General features: G+C 40.3%; 1 protein-coding gene across 4 annotated transcripts in view; it reads left to right on the top strand.

Moving 5' to 3' along the window:
• DENND2B (DENN domain containing 2B) overlaps positions 1–17,873 on the top strand; it is a 150,782-nt gene that overhangs the window by 48,570 nt on the left and 84,339 nt on the right. For all 4 annotated transcript variants that reach the window (XR_014590287.1, XM_083862958.1, XM_083862957.1 and 1 more), the window contains one exon: positions 16,970–17,074. Coding sequence is in view for 3 of the 4 variants with exons in the window: in XM_083862958.1 (XP_083719084.1) it covers positions 16,995–17,074 (80 nt within the window). In the remaining variant the exon portion in view is untranslated. The remainder of the gene's footprint in view (positions 1–16,969; positions 17,075–17,873) is intronic.

The raw sequence follows: 17,873 nt of genomic DNA, 5'->3' as shown, positions 1-17,873 counted from the left end.
CTAGTGGTAACTTAAAGACAGAGCCAAAGTCTGAGACCCCACTTATGCTGTTACTGAGCTAAAAAATTTGAGATCCCACTTATGCTGTTACTATGGAAAGGACCTTTCTGATGCCTTTCCAGCTCAGACTGTTGAAGCTGTGTGTACACAGTAGGTTTTCTTCTCTTTTAGCCATGTGGTATATAACTGGACTTGCTGCTTCATGTCTCTGGGCAGTCAGATTCTGCTGTATTTTCTCTTTATGGATGATCCTGCTTGAAAAGTCTGCTAATCTCCATTGGATTTGACAGAAAAAAATGTTAGGGATATGATTTTGAAACTGAGGAGTGCAGCACTATAATAAATTGTGGGTCTCTGTTTGAACATGAGGATAAAATTAATTCCAGACCCTGTGTTCAAATGGAACAGTTTATGAATGGAAGCACACCCCTGGATTGTATTTCAGCATTAGTCTCTGGTTTGGAATTGTGCTGTTTCCAACATAGACAAGGATATATATTTTCTAAGCTTTCATTCTTCCACTCTTCAGATTGTTTAAGGATAAAATCTCTTGTGCTGGAGTTGACTGTGGATTATATGCCATAAGAAAAATATTTTAGTTTTTTGAAAATAGCATTATATTTGACTGAAGGAGAACTGGCTAATACTTAAGAGATATCATATTTGTATTTCTTCTGCTTTACCCTAATTTTATACTATCCAGGTCTTGTTTTAAGTTCATCATCTCTGTCCCAGCTCTGCCTTTCAGATGGGGATAACTCTGTAGGTGACAGCACAGCTATGTGTGTTGTCATTTGAGCAACTGGTGTGCAGTGAAGGGCACCAGCTGCACTAAGTGTGAATTAGTATTGGTTGTATTCAGATGGGCAAGCTGGAATACAATAATGGTGGAGTTATTAAAGAAACAACCAAATCAAGAAAAAACGTGCTTAAGCAGCATGTATGAGGAAACTAGGAGCCTTGGACTGAAGTCTATTAATACTCCAGGCCCTGCTGCAGAGGAACAGCAGCTGAGTAATAGATGTTTAAAGATGAAGATGGAGCCAAAACCTCCTGTCAGTTAACATAGTGTGGTTTCACCCACTGCTTAGAACTGTTTAATTTTAAACCTCTCAGATGGTTTATGTTATAATGTTGACAGAAACAAAAATGAGATGCAAAAGAAAAGCTTAGGAAAAAAAGCTCAAGGTGTGATTTTACATATGTTAACTGGAAACTTAATTTTTAAAAAATGTATTCCTTCTCACTGGGATGCTTAAAGGTGCTGAGCTCCTATAACTTTGGCTGAGAAATGTTTATTGATATCTAGCAATTTCTTCATCTCAGCTGATGAGACAGAGTTTTAGTCTTGGTTTTACTGATTAATAAGGAGGTGAAAGACCTTTGTTCAAATAGGATGCTCATTCAGTCTTTCAAAACATCAATTACTCTTATTTTATAAATAATTGTAAGGAATTAAAAGGGGCACTATAATAAGGGTTCTTATTTCAAATAGAAAATTATGATAGAGCTACAGCAGCTAGTTTGTAACATCAGAGGGGCTGAATTGTTCAGTTACCTAAATAGGAATGACACATGAAAACAGCTGTTCCAGCAAAAAAATCTCTGGAGATATTCAAACCCCACTCTGGACAAGATCCCGTGGAACCTGCTCTAGGTGAACCTGCAGCAGGGGTTTTGGACTGGATGGTTTTCAGGGGTCCTTTTCAACCTCAGTTATTCTGTAATTCTTTGACTTTCATAGCATGCTTGGAAAATGCAAATATAGTATGTTTTCTAGGAGAGGAAAATTCAGATCAGTGATTCTGATCATGATAATCCAGCTCAGAAGGAAAGGACATGGAGAGCCTTGGAGTTTAAAAGTAAAAGATAGATTGTGCTGAGCAGTCTGATAACTCTGATTGCTCTATTTCAGACTCAGAGAAGTGGCATGTTTGCTCTTTTTGGACTTTTACTCTGTAGCAGAACCACAGAGAGAAATTCAGAATCAATTGAGCAACTGGAGAATGAATTGATAAAGGTGTTAAGCTAAGACTACTGTTGAGAGAACAATATCATGTAGTACAGAGCTTATTAACAAGCTACCACATAAGTATCTTGAGACTATTTTCATCCACTATCTCCATAAAAATGTTCCTTAAAAGGAATATGCAGGTAGATTTGCTCCTTCTATACAGCTAAGTTGGTGATTTTTCAGATTGAAATAAAAGAAATGGTATGACAGTGTCATCACCTGAAGATGAAGAGAGCCTGGGTGGGCTGAAGGCAAGCAAACACAAATTTAAATCAAAACCAATCTTGTCACAGGAACTCAGGACTATATGAAGTGGAGAGCAAGCCAAGATTGCTTTTGTGGCAGATCGTTCAAGTCCCTTATTTAGTATGTAGAAGAAACATCCTTCCCTTCAACTGCTGATTATGATTTAAAATTTTTCTTGTTTTCAGTTTTAGTTCAGCTTCTTTTATTAGCCCTTACTGGTAAGAATATGTGTAGGCAACAAAGTGGGAACGGATGTTGCAAGTCTTTTACTGAAGCTTTGAAAGCTGTGACACAATTGAGATAAATTAGTAGTACCAACAGCCTGTGAACTCTTCTCAAGAATGTTCTCTTAAAACAGAGGGTAGGAATCTGGGTCAAATCCATTTGTTAAGTGATGTACTAATTTTTATTTTTTTTGTTGCCAGAGTTAGTTTAAATAGTTATTTGTCTGCATGTTTCTATTTTTTGTTTCTTAATGGAAGCATTAATGTGTCTTTTAAAAATGCTTTTCTATCCATAAACCATAGCTTGGATATTTTTCAAAAGAATTTTTAATAATAGTTTCTTCTGAAACTAGTTCCTGGGGGATCCATTCGCTGTTGGATGGAGGAAGTGTAGGGGTTTTTTTTTGTTGTTTATTTATAATGCTCAGAGAGAACTTTAATTTTCACCCTCACACACCCCCTAATAAAACCCCAAACCCCATGTTTTGCCCAGGTTCTCAGAGAGTACTCAGTGAGACTCAAATTGCTTGGCTAATCTGAACAGGGCCATTGGATCCCTTCAATCAAAATCAACACTTCTTTTCCCCTTCCCAATTCCTTACTGGGAGAAGGGTATTTCTAATTTAGTCGTTGTTTCTCCTTAGATGGTTGAGTTTCCAGGTGACTGGGAAAATCAGGCAATAGTAATAATAGAAGTTTTGCACTATGTAGTGCTAGATAAAATAAAATAGCAATCAAAAGTAGATAAACTTTATGTGAAACAAGTGAAACTCTTGACTAAATTAGAACTGAGTAAACACTTTTTACCTTGGTTTACCTTGACCTTATCACTGAATTTTTCAGACAGCTTGCTGTCTTAAATCTTCTGTACGATCTGTTAACATCAAAGAAATCTTGTCTCACAGCACAATGATTAATGGGGCTTGGCTGAAGCAGGGTAGCTTTGAAGGAAAATATTTAGCTGGCAAGTAGCTTTTACTTCTTCCAATAGAAAAAGAAAATTATTTGTTAAAATACATTTACTTCTTCTTAACATTGGTAAAGTACCTTGCTGACACTGTTTTGAAAGATTTCTGTAACACTTTTAATGAGATTGTTATGGTGTTTCCTCACATGGAATTTTGGCTCCGTGTTTTTTGTCTATTTTCATTGGGCATTCACTTTTGGAATTACCCTGAAAATGTGCTGTATTGAAAATGTGCTGTATTGAATGACATAAAGTGAAAGTCTCCCTCTTTTCTTGTAAGAAACAACATTCCTTTTGCAACCTGAAAGCCTCATGTGTGTGGCAGGAGTGAAATACCTTCTGAGAGACATGAAGCTCAGGAGATGCTCCCTTGAAGGTGCTTGTGCAGCCATCCCCTGGGCTGGCTGCTGAGCTTAATACTTTTTGTGTTGAATGAATTGTCTGCTTAAAGCAGCACTAATGCTCATTCTAGCCCTTGTACAGCACCGTGAAATACACGAGATGCAGACAAAACTACTCTTCCTTCTCTACAAATTATGTGTAGGGGAAAGATGGATTGATTGATTGATCTCAGTGTAGTGAAACAAAATGCTGGGTAAGTCACTGAGCATTGACTCATCTTTAGTTATAGATTTTACTGTTGTACTGTTATGTAAGAGTGTAGCCATAGTGGGCATCTGAAATGACTCACTGTCAACAGCCTGTTGAGTTTCAACTATGTTATTCATGATTCTTTCCTCCCTCCAGCTGTTTCCACAAATTGGAAAGGCTTTATTTCAGTTTATAAATGCTATTTCCCCATTGTTTGTGCCCACAGATATTTTCCATGCCCAAAGTCCATCCTCCCAAGAAAAGAAATCCTGATGGTATAAAAGAAGCCATGTGGAATGATCCTTTGAGGAGAAAGTCCAAAATGGCACAATATTGGATTTGCCATCTGCAAGGCTTCAACAGCTCTGTTGTGTATCTGTGGGTGGGCACATGGGGCACAGAGCAGAATATGAGTGGGGTGTGGTTGCATTCCCAAAGAGCTCTCATTTTTTGTGCTGTGGCTCCAGCTTTCCTGTTAAAACTGGAAGGGCCAAAATTCATTTTTGTGAGAATTGAAGGGAGCAGTTGCTTGATGTTTTGTTACAGCATGAGGTGAATTTATCACACACACAGAAACTCTAACCTTCTTGGCTTTTTGATGAAAAGACTGGTCAAATGGTTAAGAAAATGCAGCTGTCTGAAACAGCAGAGATAACACCTTGAAACTGCCATAAAATTAAACTGCAGTTTGAATAAAATCCTTCAAGCTTCAAACCATTTCCTCACATATATTTTCTTTAAAGCCTCACCTAGAATACAGCTACTGTGAAGAACCAGCCAAAGAGAATTTCATGTTTTTCCCACCTTTAGATTCCCTAGGACCAGAAAAGAGCTTCTTAACATGACTTTTGCATCTAAAACATGGGATAAACAAAACCTGTTGCATATGGATGTCCCACCATGCATTCCTCTTTAGGTTAAACAGAAGAATATTTGTCTGGGGAAATGAGGTAGGAGTTCTGATATTAAGTAATAGGTACATACTAGAAGAGAGAGGCAGTTACTCCATCAGGAAGCTTCAGGAATTCATGGTCTGTAGGAAATTGTGAATCCTGGTGCATTTATACACCTACAAATTTCAACACAAATTATCAGTTAAAACGTCTCATCCCTAAATTATCAGATGAGTAGCTAGTCACAAAAGTCGATTCATAATCTTATAAATCTTTATCTTTTGGAGTAGCAAAAGGCATTAATTTTGTTGTAGCAGGGTGGAATCTGCTGTCAGTCAGATTTTGTCCACTGTGCTCTAGGCACAGGGACAATTTTATCTGCCTCTATAATAGAAATCACCTTCCTGGCATCATGAAAGTGTTCATAGGTATTTATCTGCCTTTTGGAGCACTAGGACTGAGTTTTGAATGAACTGTGGCCAAGTTCGTGGTACCAACTGGAAACCACATGGAATCTGACAATGCAGACTTCATGCCAGACAAAACTGTTTAGTATCTGTCTTGAGTGTTTTGATTTGTTCATTAATCAAACACAGGGGAAAATACATTCACAAGAAGCTGACACCTAAGAGTTTCTGTGTAATAGATTTTTTTTTTTACCTTTAAAGACTTATTTTGTGATTATGGAATTTTTAGTAAGAAAGTGTTGTTTACACTCTGTGTGTATACTTTATTCTGCTCAATTTACTTACTGGAAAAGAAGTTTTATTTGTGAAGTTTGTAATCAGATTGTGTGTGCAGTATCTCTAGCTGTAACAATTTGTCTATTTGTAGATGCACATTTTAAATTATCTGTTTACTGGTATTGGGAAGATGTGTGCATACAACTGAACTGAAGGAGGAGCAGTGAAAGGAGTAGGAAACAGGAGAGAAGTCTGAGCTGTAATTTCCTTTCTGGTATCACCCTCTATGAACAGTAGCTAAGGAGTGTCTGAAACTAGAGTTAAGGAGAGAACTGCATAAGCATAAAGTCTATGAAAGCCTATTAGAATTGCAGTTTTCCCTTTCACTAAATCAAGTATATGTTATCAGAGAATAAGCTGAGTTCAAAGGGACCCATGAGGATCATGGAATCCAACTCCTGGCCCTGCACAGGACACCACAAAAGTCACACCAGGTGCCTGAGACCATTGTCCAAATGCTTATTGAGCTCTGTCAGGCTGGTGCTGTGAGCACTGCCCAGGGGAGCTGCTCCAGTGCCCAATTACCCCCTGGGTGAAGAACCTTTTCCTGATATCCAGCCTAAACTTCCCCTGACAAAACTTCAATGATAGTTGATCATAGGGTTATTGTCTATGGTAACCACATTTTAAAAGAAACCATTAAAATATTTTTGTATAGGGAGAAAATTGAACTTCTGCTGCATTCAGCTTAAAACCATAGGAAAGAAGAAGAGGAAGACGAATGCCAGCTTTAGTGCCAGTGCCATTCTAGAGCTTGCTCAAATATGGACTCGCATGAGATGGGAAAAGTTTGAGTCAAACTCTGCTGTAGGCTCACTCATGTTTGAAGTAAGAGAGCATGTGTGCTCGGATAATATTTTATACCCTGGCCTTGTTGTGGAGAAGATATTTCCATATGGGTGCTATACCAAATTCACCCTACTGTGTGTGGAATGCTTTCTGCTTGGCAAAAGGCCAAAACATTCCCTGCAAGGGAGAAGGGGCTGAAATTTTATCTGATCAGAGTGTTAATCTGTGTCCCTTAGGCTTATCTTGTGGCTTTTTCTGTGTTGCAAGGGCAATGCTGCATATGCCTTTTCAATGAGATCATTGCAAAATCAAATTGCTATTAAATTATATTTTACTCACAGTTTTGAACTGAGCTAAAGTAGGAACACCAGTGCTAAAACTCCGAGTAGAAATGCTGGTACCGGAGCAACATTCCAAATGCTGTCTGGATAAAATTAATCGTTTCACACAAATATTTCAAATTAAGGTTACATGTTTCAATATTGTTAAACATAAGTGGTAGCACATTATGGCACTGCAGCCAACCTGGAAACAGGAAATGGGACCCTATTCCTGCACTCACTGGCTACTTGCTATTCCTGGACAAATCCTGCTGACTGTAAGCGCATGGGATCACATTTTCTACCTGACACATTTCTGAGGCTGTGTTCTCCCATGCCCTCTCTGGAATTACAGATGTTCAGACTTGGATGGCAAGCAGAGAAGTGGGATTTGGGAAGCTGTGGAACATTTTGCATGGGCCCATGTGACGGGGGCAGTGCTTGTCTGACAGTCCCTGTGGGTCTCTCTCTCCCCAGTCTGAGAACGAAGCAGTTCAGGCTGTAATGCTCCTCTGTGTCAGGTTTACTCCTGCTCTGTGGGCTGTGAAGAAAGATTGTTCCCTCAGCAGAACTCTCCAGCACAGTGGGTCTATTCAAGCCTGCATCTGGGAAGATAGTTAGTGCCTTCAGTTATGAAATTCCTATCATAGAAGTGTGAGTTCTTTGGAACAGCCGCTGGTCTCTTGAGAAGTCTCCAGCATGTCATGTACACAGCTGCATGTAAATCATTTTCATAAAAGGAATGAAGAGAAGCTCTTTCAAATCATCAAATACCATCTCCCAGCATGTGAAGGTTTAAAAGATATGTGATATCGTTCACAGTTTGTTTGTGGATTTGTTTCTGTTTGCCTCCATCTAAACCCCTGTGGTTCCCTCCTGCCACTCTGGATGTGGCTCACATGGGAACAGAGCTAGAGTTTCTGTGGCTGCTGCTTAATTTTCTAGCTCTGCTGGGAAAGGCTGTTGCTGCAGAAATCCTCAACAGGAGCTCCACTGGCAGGAGTCACTGTCCAGAGTGGTTTGGTGGCTGCAATCAGCTTCAGTGGGTGGATGGGGAGGTGTTTCCCTGCTTCCTTCTACAAGGAATGTTAAAACAGGTTTAAGTGTTTCCAGTTGTTTCCCTGGCTAGGGGTTGGAGGCCTGATGAAAGGTGATTTATAACACTTTTGCTTGTGGTAGCTTGTTGAAACTTTCCTTTCATGCAGATGACAAAGGTCAGTGCTGTGGGAGTTGAACTCTTTCCTTGGGAAAAGCGCCTCTGCTGATGGCTGTGTGTACCTGTGACTCAGCGATAGGTGGGAAGGTACTTCAACTCACAATCAGCTTGTGATAGCAAGGGAAGAAAGCTTATTTACATGGTTGTAACACATGGTTGTTAAAAAGCCTGGGGATATCACTGAGGACCATGATATCATTTAATTTTCAATACATCCAGTTCTTCATCATTTTATCTCATAAAAATATCCTTTCTAGGAAGAAATGGCTTCTTTCTTGTTGGATCTTACTGGCATTTTTTACATTTGTGAAGGGCAACTCCTGAAATTCCTTACGTTTCTTCTACTGGCTTTTCAGTGTAGATTCACACTTTCCTTTTTTTTTTTTTTTTTTAGTGTGGAAAAGTGAAATTCCAGCAAGACTGACTTAGTGAAAACTGAATTAGTGTTGATGGCGGGAGAGAAATGTAACTTGATCTTCCGTCTCCAGCACTTGAATCAGGAACTGAAATAATTGTTCTAAGACTGTGGTCAAGTTGCCAGAAAATGGAGCAGTGCTTCTGCCAGATGGTCACCGCAGAAGTGCCAGACATTCCTCCCCTCTTTGAGCTTGCAAGTGTGTGTGTTTGAGAAGGAAAATACTCTCAGGCAGCAGGGAACTGAAATGCTTTTCTCCCCGAGATGCCTGCTGAGTGTGCAGGGCTGTGCTGTGGGCAGCAGCCATGGGGATATCAGGGTGTGATGCCTGGTGAAAGGGTACAGCACAAAGGCTTGAGCACAGGAGATGTCTCTGCTGAGCAGGGACATTAGTCACTCTGTCACAGGGCTTGACAGACAATATGAGGTAAATCCACCAGCAATGGGGCTGCAGGGCATGTCATACAGCAGGAGAAGCTAGTTCAGTTCCTGAAGGAACCGTGGCTCACTGGAAGAGATGATGTTGCCTGTCAACTGCTAAGCCCAGCTGTACTGGTTAATGATTGGTGGCTTTAATTGAAACCACTGTGCACTTCTTCAGCCCTGCCTTGTAGGAGCTGCTGCTGCCATAAATCTTGATCTTTCCATATGAGAAAGCTGTGTTCTTTGGGGATATTGAAGAGTCTCAGACTTGTTTCCTCCCTGCCCCCCTTTTCGTTGCTATAGCTACTACAATTTTTGTTAACAAAGGCAATGAGAAGTAGTTTGCTGTGCTTAGTTTTTTATTGTCATTCTGCCAATATTCTCTGTCACTTCTCCTCTTTTCCTCCAATCTCCCTTAGAACCAATTCTGTAAAGAAACTGCAGGAATCTAGGAACTGCAAGTCTCCTGCAGTCACTGCAGGGCTGTGTGTGCATGGGGGATGAAGCTTCTACCCATGAGTCAAGGACTCAAAAATTTACATTCAGATTTGAGTTTGGGTTTGTGTATTGAATGACCAGCTATGCAAACCCTGAGCACTTTTCACTCTCATGGACTTGCACCTGCATTGCAGGACTGCAGGAATTTGTCTCTTTTGGTGAAGTCTCATGTCAGGTTACCACAGTATTGCAGATCCATTTTTATTGAAGTAATTTCAGAAAAATTCAGAGTTTATTTATTAGCCATGGAATGAAAACATCCCAGAGCATGATGAAAGGTGGGCTGCTTTCTCTGGGGGACAGAGAGTGTGTTCCCAGTGTGGAAGGGAAGTAGGGGGCTGTATTTCTCTTCCCACTTTGGGGTTTCTTATTTCTCTTTCATCTTTCTAAAAAATTTCTCCATTTTCTTGTTTCACATTTGTGTTTTTCTCATAGTATGTTAGCTATCCTTCACCTCACCTTTGCTCTACCAGTCTTGAACTCTTCTGATGTTTGTCTGGACCTCACCTCTCCTCTCTGCTTCTTCTTTTGCATACATCCTCTGTTTCAGCAGCTAGAAAGAGGGTTGGGATTCACTCATTTTGCTGGGTTCATGTTCCTCTGATGATTCTTTACTTAGTTGTCTGAGGTGGGAACTTAGGCGGGGCATGGGCTGCACCCTTTCAGCCAGGCTATTTACTCCTCAGTGTAATTTATCATCCTGGGAGCACAGGGGACTTGGGGTTGTTTCTTCTGTCTTGGAACATGCCGAGTTCAAAGGAGAGGGAGGTGGTAGCCAAGGTGTTCATAGCCAGGAAGGAAATCTGAATCAGAAAACCACTGTGCATAAGACAACTGCTCATTGCCTCAAGTCAGGCCAGTTTTAAGCCTCTATCTCTGGTACACCAGCGATATCTGGAGATTTGGATAGATTCCTGAGGTAGTAGGAAAAATAGGAGTACCTTTGAGAAAATGGGCCATTCAGCTAGATGCCAGAATGGCACCCACCACATGGTGGGTGGTGGGCTTTAATCTCTGGCACTGAATTTGCAGGTCTTACCTCTAAGGAAGTTTCCTAAGACTGATTGAAATCCATGTCAGAGCTCCAACACAGCTCTGAGCTTCTGCATCCTGCAGATGTTGCTTTAAGTGCAAGAACATAATTTCTAAATGTAAACAGATACCTTCCTGAAAGGTTCCTGCACAAATCCTTAATACAAACAATGGACTTACTTGCCATCCCATTTGTTGCTGCTAATGCCTGTGTCCAGGTTCACTTCTGGATGTACTTTGGATACAGGGGAATTAAGATCTTCTCTAGGGGAATTAAAATCTTTTGTGTGCCTTTCTACAGATTCCCTGGGTAACTGCCAAGAGCTAAAGAGACAGACCCAATGTTGTTCTCATATCTTTGTATGAGCCAAGACAGCTTTGGCCAGTGTTTTCTACTTACATCCATGAGGTCTCCAGCCCATACCTCATCCTCCCAGGGTGCTTTTATATCATAATATTGAGACAGTCCACGCAAACTAACAATTTCTTCACTGGAAGCATTAGCACTGGCAGCTTGGGTATCACAGACAGGACCTGCTTCTGGGAGATACTGGCTCAGAACTGTCACTGACACACAGTAATCTAATCAGAAGGAGATTCATGGCATCACCAGATATCAGCTCTTGACCTTACTGAAGTATCCAAAGATGATTGCCCTTACTCCCATAATGTATCATTAAAACACTTTGCAAGGCCAATAACTGCTAATAATTTTACAGTTCTTACTCTAGCAGGGTTCTGAGTGGGAGCCACGTGTGCCTGACAGGCAGGAAGGGAGGTGTGCTGACAGCTCTGGGCACAGCAGCTTGCTCTGTAGGATGGCTGTGACTGGTGTTGTGCCTCAGATGATGCTCTAACAAATCAAAACCTACAGCTATCGCAAACCAGGATGCTTCTCAGCTGTCTGGCAGACTTTGTCACTCAGCCTTGGTGTGAGGAGGGTTCAGTCATGGGTGTCAGCTCAACTGGGAAGTTCCTTTTAAGACTTACTAAGGCTTTCATCTTTGTTTGTTCACTCTGTGAATTGCAGTGGGATATTTTTAGGGACTGGTCATACCCTGTGGGAAATACCAAAGGACACTCTATTTTCTCATTTATCATATTCTTTGTGACACAAGAGATATTAATGAAAAAGGATCTTTGTTCCTCAAAGCTAACCAACTCTCATTCCTTAGCAAATTTATAATTTGGTTTTTGTGTCACAAGAAGCAATTCATTGTTGTGAAAATGGTGCTCATGTTGCTATTAAAGCATTATGACTTCACTGAGGAGTAAACAACAGGAACAGGTGAGCTCCTGAGACTTAAATGGTTGTTTTTATGCAAAAATCCTGAGAACGAAGGGAAAGAACAAAGGAGGAATAATAACAAGGATTAAGATATATGTTGGGCATAGTTTCTAAGTAGACCCTTTCTACCCTGGTATCTCAAATCAAGATATTTAAACTTGAAATAGTCAATGTATTTTTAAAAACCTAAACCTTTTCTTTAGCCTACACAGGGAAATTAGTATTTCTGATTCAATAAGACATATTTTCTGTTCATGCCTCCTTCTCTAAATGTCTTCTTCCTTGATTTTCATATTGTTTTCCTTCCATTTGGAAGCTGTGATTGCCCTAGGACTGATAAGGGAAATAGAGCAGCTTTACACTGAGTTCTTACCTAGTTCAGGCATTAGGTTTGGACTGCTGTGTATTTCAACTGAGGTCTGTTCTCTCCACCAGGTATTGCACATTTTCAATTAAGGGTGGGAGGGGGAGGAGAAATATCTTGACAGAAGATAAATGAAGTAATAAGATAAAGTAGGGCAGGAGAGAGAGGACAAAGGCACAAAATAGGAAAGAAACAAGAACATCAGAAAAGGGAAAAGCATTTTAAGTGGCAGAAAAACAGGAAAGGAGGGTGAAGGGTGAATGGAGAGTTGTCTGCTTTGGGCAGTGTCTGCTTCTCACCTGCCTGGAGGAGGTAACTTCTTTCCCCTCCAGTAAGTGCTGCAACATCAGTTTCCCAGTAGTACCAGTTCAGTTCAGTGGAGATTGAACTGCTGAGAGGGCGGTTTTGGCATTGCAAGGGTCAATGGCAACTGAGTTCACCACTCCTGGTTATAGTAGGAAGTTTGTGCTGTGAAAGCTTAGCAGAGAGACTGGTCACTGACTTGGTTGGAAACAGGGTGTCGATTATAGGGAGGGAAATTTTCAATGAGACTGTGGAGTTAATCCCAGTCCAGAGAACAGGTATTCCTGGTGTAGTTCTTGTAAGAATGTTCTCAGGAATCTCTACAGGCGCCCTCTTAAGGCAGAAATCTTTAAACATTTTATTGGACTTTTCAGCTCATGAGAACTGATGTTCTGGAAGGACATTATTATCTGTTTTACTGGAAGGGAGTGGGCAAATTGCCACAAAGCAGGCTGCAACGCCTAAACAAGAGTTCAGCTGTACTACACCTCTTGACATGTGGGCAAGCTCCCTTAAAGCACTCAGAAAAGCAAATTAACACATAAAGCTAACTTCTTATTGGCTAAAGCCATTCTGTTGCAGCTACTGTTAAGAGAAAAATAAGTAGACACATCAATTATTATAAATATACTTGTGAACGTTTGTATATCTTGTAATTTTTCAAAAACATGAGTTTGTTTTAGCAGCCTGTAGTTCTTCCCTGTTATGACTTCCTGTTATGTCTCCAGGTCTCTGCCCTGTGGGCCAGACCAAAGGAGTAATATTTTCCCATATTTTCCAGATCCCAGATCAGTGGAATTTCAAGGGAAAAATAGTCTGCATGAAAAAGCTTCAGAACTCAAGATCTCAAGTAGATTTCAAGCCATGTTAGTGATAATGCCAGGAGAAGGCTTGGGAACATTCAAAGGCTCCCTTCTCAAGTCATCAGACACCACATGAAAATTCCTCTTCTAGGTTCATTAACATTCACCTTCCACAGGAGAGGAAGGAACCAGTTTTTGGAATGTGCTCACTGATGGGCACTGGGTGCCAGGAAGCAGGAGGTTGTCTTGAAGCTCTAAAGCAATTAAAGCATTCTGTGTTGCCTTGAGCATTCAGGTGCTTGCTCCAAGCCTCACTCCCCAGCCTAACCCACTCCCATTCACAGCTTTCAATGAAAAAACTTTCACCTTTTCAGCAGCGAGACTGAGTGGGTGCTTCCAAAGTGTTGGGATGCTTTAGGAAATTAAGAATAATTTCAAACTGCAGTGGGGGGGAGCAGAGGACTTACCCTTTCCCCTCTGAGACTTGTTAATGGAATTAGACATTCAGTGGTGCTGTAAGGTTCATTAGCCCAAAACGTGATGGGTTTCAGTGCCTCATCTGTCCATAAAAGAGCCTCAGGCCACACTTTAATTTTAAAAAAGTAAAAGTGTATGGCTCATCAACAGATGGCCCATAAGGAGTATTCTGACATTGGCTCTTCCTGTAATGATAAAGATCTCTTAGGAAACATCTGCAAGCAGCAGCTCTTTTCAGTCAGGATGCTGAACCTTGCCTGGCAGGAGTGCAGGTCCCCTGTTGCCATCACACCATTTTTCATATTTGTCTGTCATCTTTACTTTTTGATCCTGATAAATGGTTTGTGGAGGTTTTAGGAAAAATTGATATAATGATTCTACCATTTGGGCTCATTAAATTGCCACCTTGAGAGCTGTCCTAATCAAATTAGTGAAGCAATGTCTGGACCAAAGCACAAATTATGGCTAAATAAGGGTTTCTGAGGAATTCTTTGCAATTATAAATAAAAGAGAATCCTTCATTTTTAGACCAGGTTTGTTAGATGGTTTATGAGGCAATGCAGAATCTGTGTGACATGACTATTTTTGGTTTTGTTTTTAACAGTGTGTCACAATATTTGAGAGATTTTGGTTTCCACTGCTTTGTGAAGGATAATTTGCAAATACTGTAATGAGGAATGCTCTCACCCAAGCCCAAGAGATGTGATTCTGACCTTACAAACATTCAATAAACTTGTAGGCTGTCAAACTCATTTGAGGGCTCTAAAATAACTTTCTACATAATAGGTCTTCTTTCCTTGTTTCTTTGACTCTGTTTTATTTTTTTCCCTTTCCTTTTTGGGTGATGTGGATTGGTGGATGGGTGGGTGGGTCCTCTGCGGTGATACAAGTCCTTCCTTACAGGCACCTCTGTAAAAGGCTGAATACTTTTCTGCCATGTTTATGCTGTTTGTATTTTCTCTGCATATGCTGGGATGATACCAACATCACCTGCAGTAAAATATTCATGCAAAATAAGTGTAAAAGGAAAATTGAATAGAAAAGTCATATATATCACCATATATATCATAGTCTCAACTGCATGGGAAGGAACACACTTAAATCTGACATATCTTGAGAAATTGTTTTTAGGAACTCAATTTATCTTTAGTTGAAAACAAACCACTTTGTTCTACTTGACATTTAAGGTGGCTTTGAAATGTAACATTTAAATAATCACTTATTTTAAATGTTGACAACGATTTTTTTCAAGCTTTGACACACTCTTCCCTTTCCCCATCCCCCAATCTGATTTTGCGTGTGGGAAAAGTGGACCCTCAAAAACAGCAGCATAAAACCACACTGTATTTTCTTAATGTGTCAGATCAGTATCCCGTCTTTTTGAGGGTCTCTTCAGCTTATTTTTGTCTTGAACAGAAAAGCAAATCTTGGAAAATTAATGCTAACAGTTCTTGTTCTCCTTATTCCATGTTTATCTCTCTTACTTTTTTCACATTAAGTGCTAATAAGTGATTTAGATTTAACACAGTAAAAGTATTGAACTGATGAGTGGAAAACATTAAAAAGCCCCTGCTTACTCCCTGTGGAATGTACAGTCCTAGAAAGCTTGGCCAGCATTAGCAGGCTTCCTTTTTTGTCCCGAGCAATCCCTTTTCCAGTCGGAACAGGCAGTTCTGTAACAGTCCTGTAATCTTGATAATGTAACGCTAACAATAACAATGAGACACTGGAGGAATTTAGGGAGCTTCAGTGCAGAGAAAATGTTACCAACCAGGGGAAAAAAAATCTCTACTTAATCTGGGAAAATTGATACAAGACAGCGGAGAAGGACAAGTAGACCTGGAGTCTGTGGTCAGCATGATTGACTCTGCCTCCGGAGCTGCAATCAGCAGATTTTCTGACTGTGTTTGTGGCAGAACTGCTTGGAACAAAGTGGTTTAGAGAATGTCCTTTGACTGTGATAGGTCTGTTAGTAGAGGGATTTTTGTGTGTTGTCAGTCCCCAGCTTGCTTTGCAGCATCACATTACAGTGGCTTCTCAAGCAGTCTGGACTTCCTGTGGGTTTGAGTAAACAAGAAGTTTCATAACACTCCTTATTTTTGCATTAGCTGTGCTGTTAATGGTCGTCAAAATTGGTAGTTCTGGTCAGACCCTGGGTGGCACTGCTGTAAACCGTGGTAGATATTTTAGTTTATAAACTAAGCAGCATCTCAAAAACCACCCAGACTGGTGCCAGCAGAGCCACAGAATCCTTCATAAATGACTCCTGTAGCATCAGGTGGAGTAAATACTGTTCATTTTCTTTCTCAAGGGACTCTGCTGGCATTTTAGGAATCTTGTCATGACATGAAAATACATTCTTCCCTCATTTTGCAAAATATTTCTATTAGAATGGCAGAAGAAATGGCCACTAAGAGCTGTGCTTTACACTGGAGGAACATGGGAGATAGTCAGTGGAGGGGCATGATATTAGGGATTTCTGCTTTTGCACCCCTTGGATGACATCCTGGACTTTATCCATATCATGTTCTCCTTTCAGTCACAGCATGATATTGCTATTACGACAGCAGAATGAAGGCAAAAAAAATCATGGTACTGGGCTGTTTCTTTGCCAGTGTGTAGCAATGTCACAGAAGTAAGACCCATCTTTTGGCCACCTGACTTTATATACAGGGCAAAAATTAGGTTCAGTGTTTTTGGGATTGTCAAATTACTAAAAACCAGCTAGGAATTGATAAAGATTCTTTATATTACCTGAGGTTTTAAGTGTGTCCTAAGACAGCTTTACTTAAAGAATCCCGAGGCCAATAGAGAAAACTGCTTGTGGTATTTTTATATCACCAGCAGATTTGAAAATTATACTCAAAAATTCAGCACTGAATAAATTTCAGTTTTAGAAAATATTTCCATAATAAAGCTGCCCTTTAAAGGTGAGAAAGTTTTCTTTATTCCTGAGATAGCTGTGGTGTGATCAAGCTTCCAGACACAGCTATGGTGTCTGCAAGTATCACACAGAGCTGTCACTGGGATCTGCACATACTCTGATGGATGGAAAAACCACACCAAACCTGTGATATTTTTGTCAAATTGGTATCCAGCTCTGTTCATCAGACAGGCCAGCACCTGAGGAACACACCTACTTCCTATAAGTTATTTCCATTTATAGCACTGGGCTCTGATAATCTTGGCTGTGGATGTGCAATAGCAGCAGTAGAGAGGTAGGGTTTAGTTTTACAGGATCATAACTACACTGATTGCATTTTATAGAATGAAAAACAACCTGTGCCTCTACACAGCATAGTAGTTCAAGGAGTTTATTGTCATTTGGGCTTGTTGAAGCTTAATTTACTTTTCTTCTTCCAGGTATCCACATTTCTAGAAAGCAGAAATGACCATGACTGCCAACAAGAACAGCACTGTCAACAGCAGAGCTGGAGGGAGTAAAGTGCCTCAGGACACTCTGGATAGGTAAGTGGAGAACTGCAGGATTTGTAGATTTTGAGTAAAGTTTGTCTGTGTTTGGAACAAGATGTCTGTTCAAGGGTAAGCAACCTCTATTTCTTTGTGTCAATTCTGACACAAAGAGAGCTTTGCTGGGCTGGGGGAAGTTTTTTGTAGGGAGAAGATGCACCAAGGTATGAGGAAATGTTTTTTTCTTGTTGAACAGTTGTTCCTCATGGGCTGGTTATGATGGGAGTGGTTGCAAGGAAGGACCTGTGTGGAAGGTGCTGTATAGAAGTCAGAAATTTTGGGGTGGTAGAGCTCAGCAGATGTGGACTTCCCAGTTTGTGTGTTTGCCCTCTCCCAGTACAAAATAGAAAAAGGATAAAATAATGAGGGTCCAGGGCGGCTTAAGGATTTTCTAGAGAGATATCCATATGTACATATTAAAAGCAGTTCCCTAATGAGCTCTGGAATTCTCAAGTTGTTTACTGTCCTTCCGCCAGTGCAGACAACTTGGTGCTGGGAACTCGAGTCTAGGCTTTGGCAAACTTTGGACAAGTCTTTTGTTTTGAAATCATTTCCATTCTGAATAGCTTAGAAAGTACTGTGGGATACTAAGTTATTGGATAGTAACTGTCAAATAAAATGTCTTTCCTTATCATCATTATCAGTTTCAATTAGAATTTGTCAAGAAAAGATTTTGTAAGTACAAGTAAAAGCCAGAAGCTAAGGAAAATCTTTAAGTTGCAGTTGCATAACAAATGAGGAGATGAATAGGTGGTCATACACCATTTCTCCATCCATTATTTTGTCTGATGTAATC

Source organism: Zosterops lateralis, assembly GCF_965231275.1.
Source record: "Zosterops lateralis genome assembly, chromosome: 6".
In the NCBI taxonomy this organism is placed as follows: domain Eukaryota; kingdom Metazoa; phylum Chordata; class Aves; order Passeriformes; family Zosteropidae; genus Zosterops; species Zosterops lateralis.
This window is presented reverse-complemented; position numbering and strand designations above follow the sequence as displayed.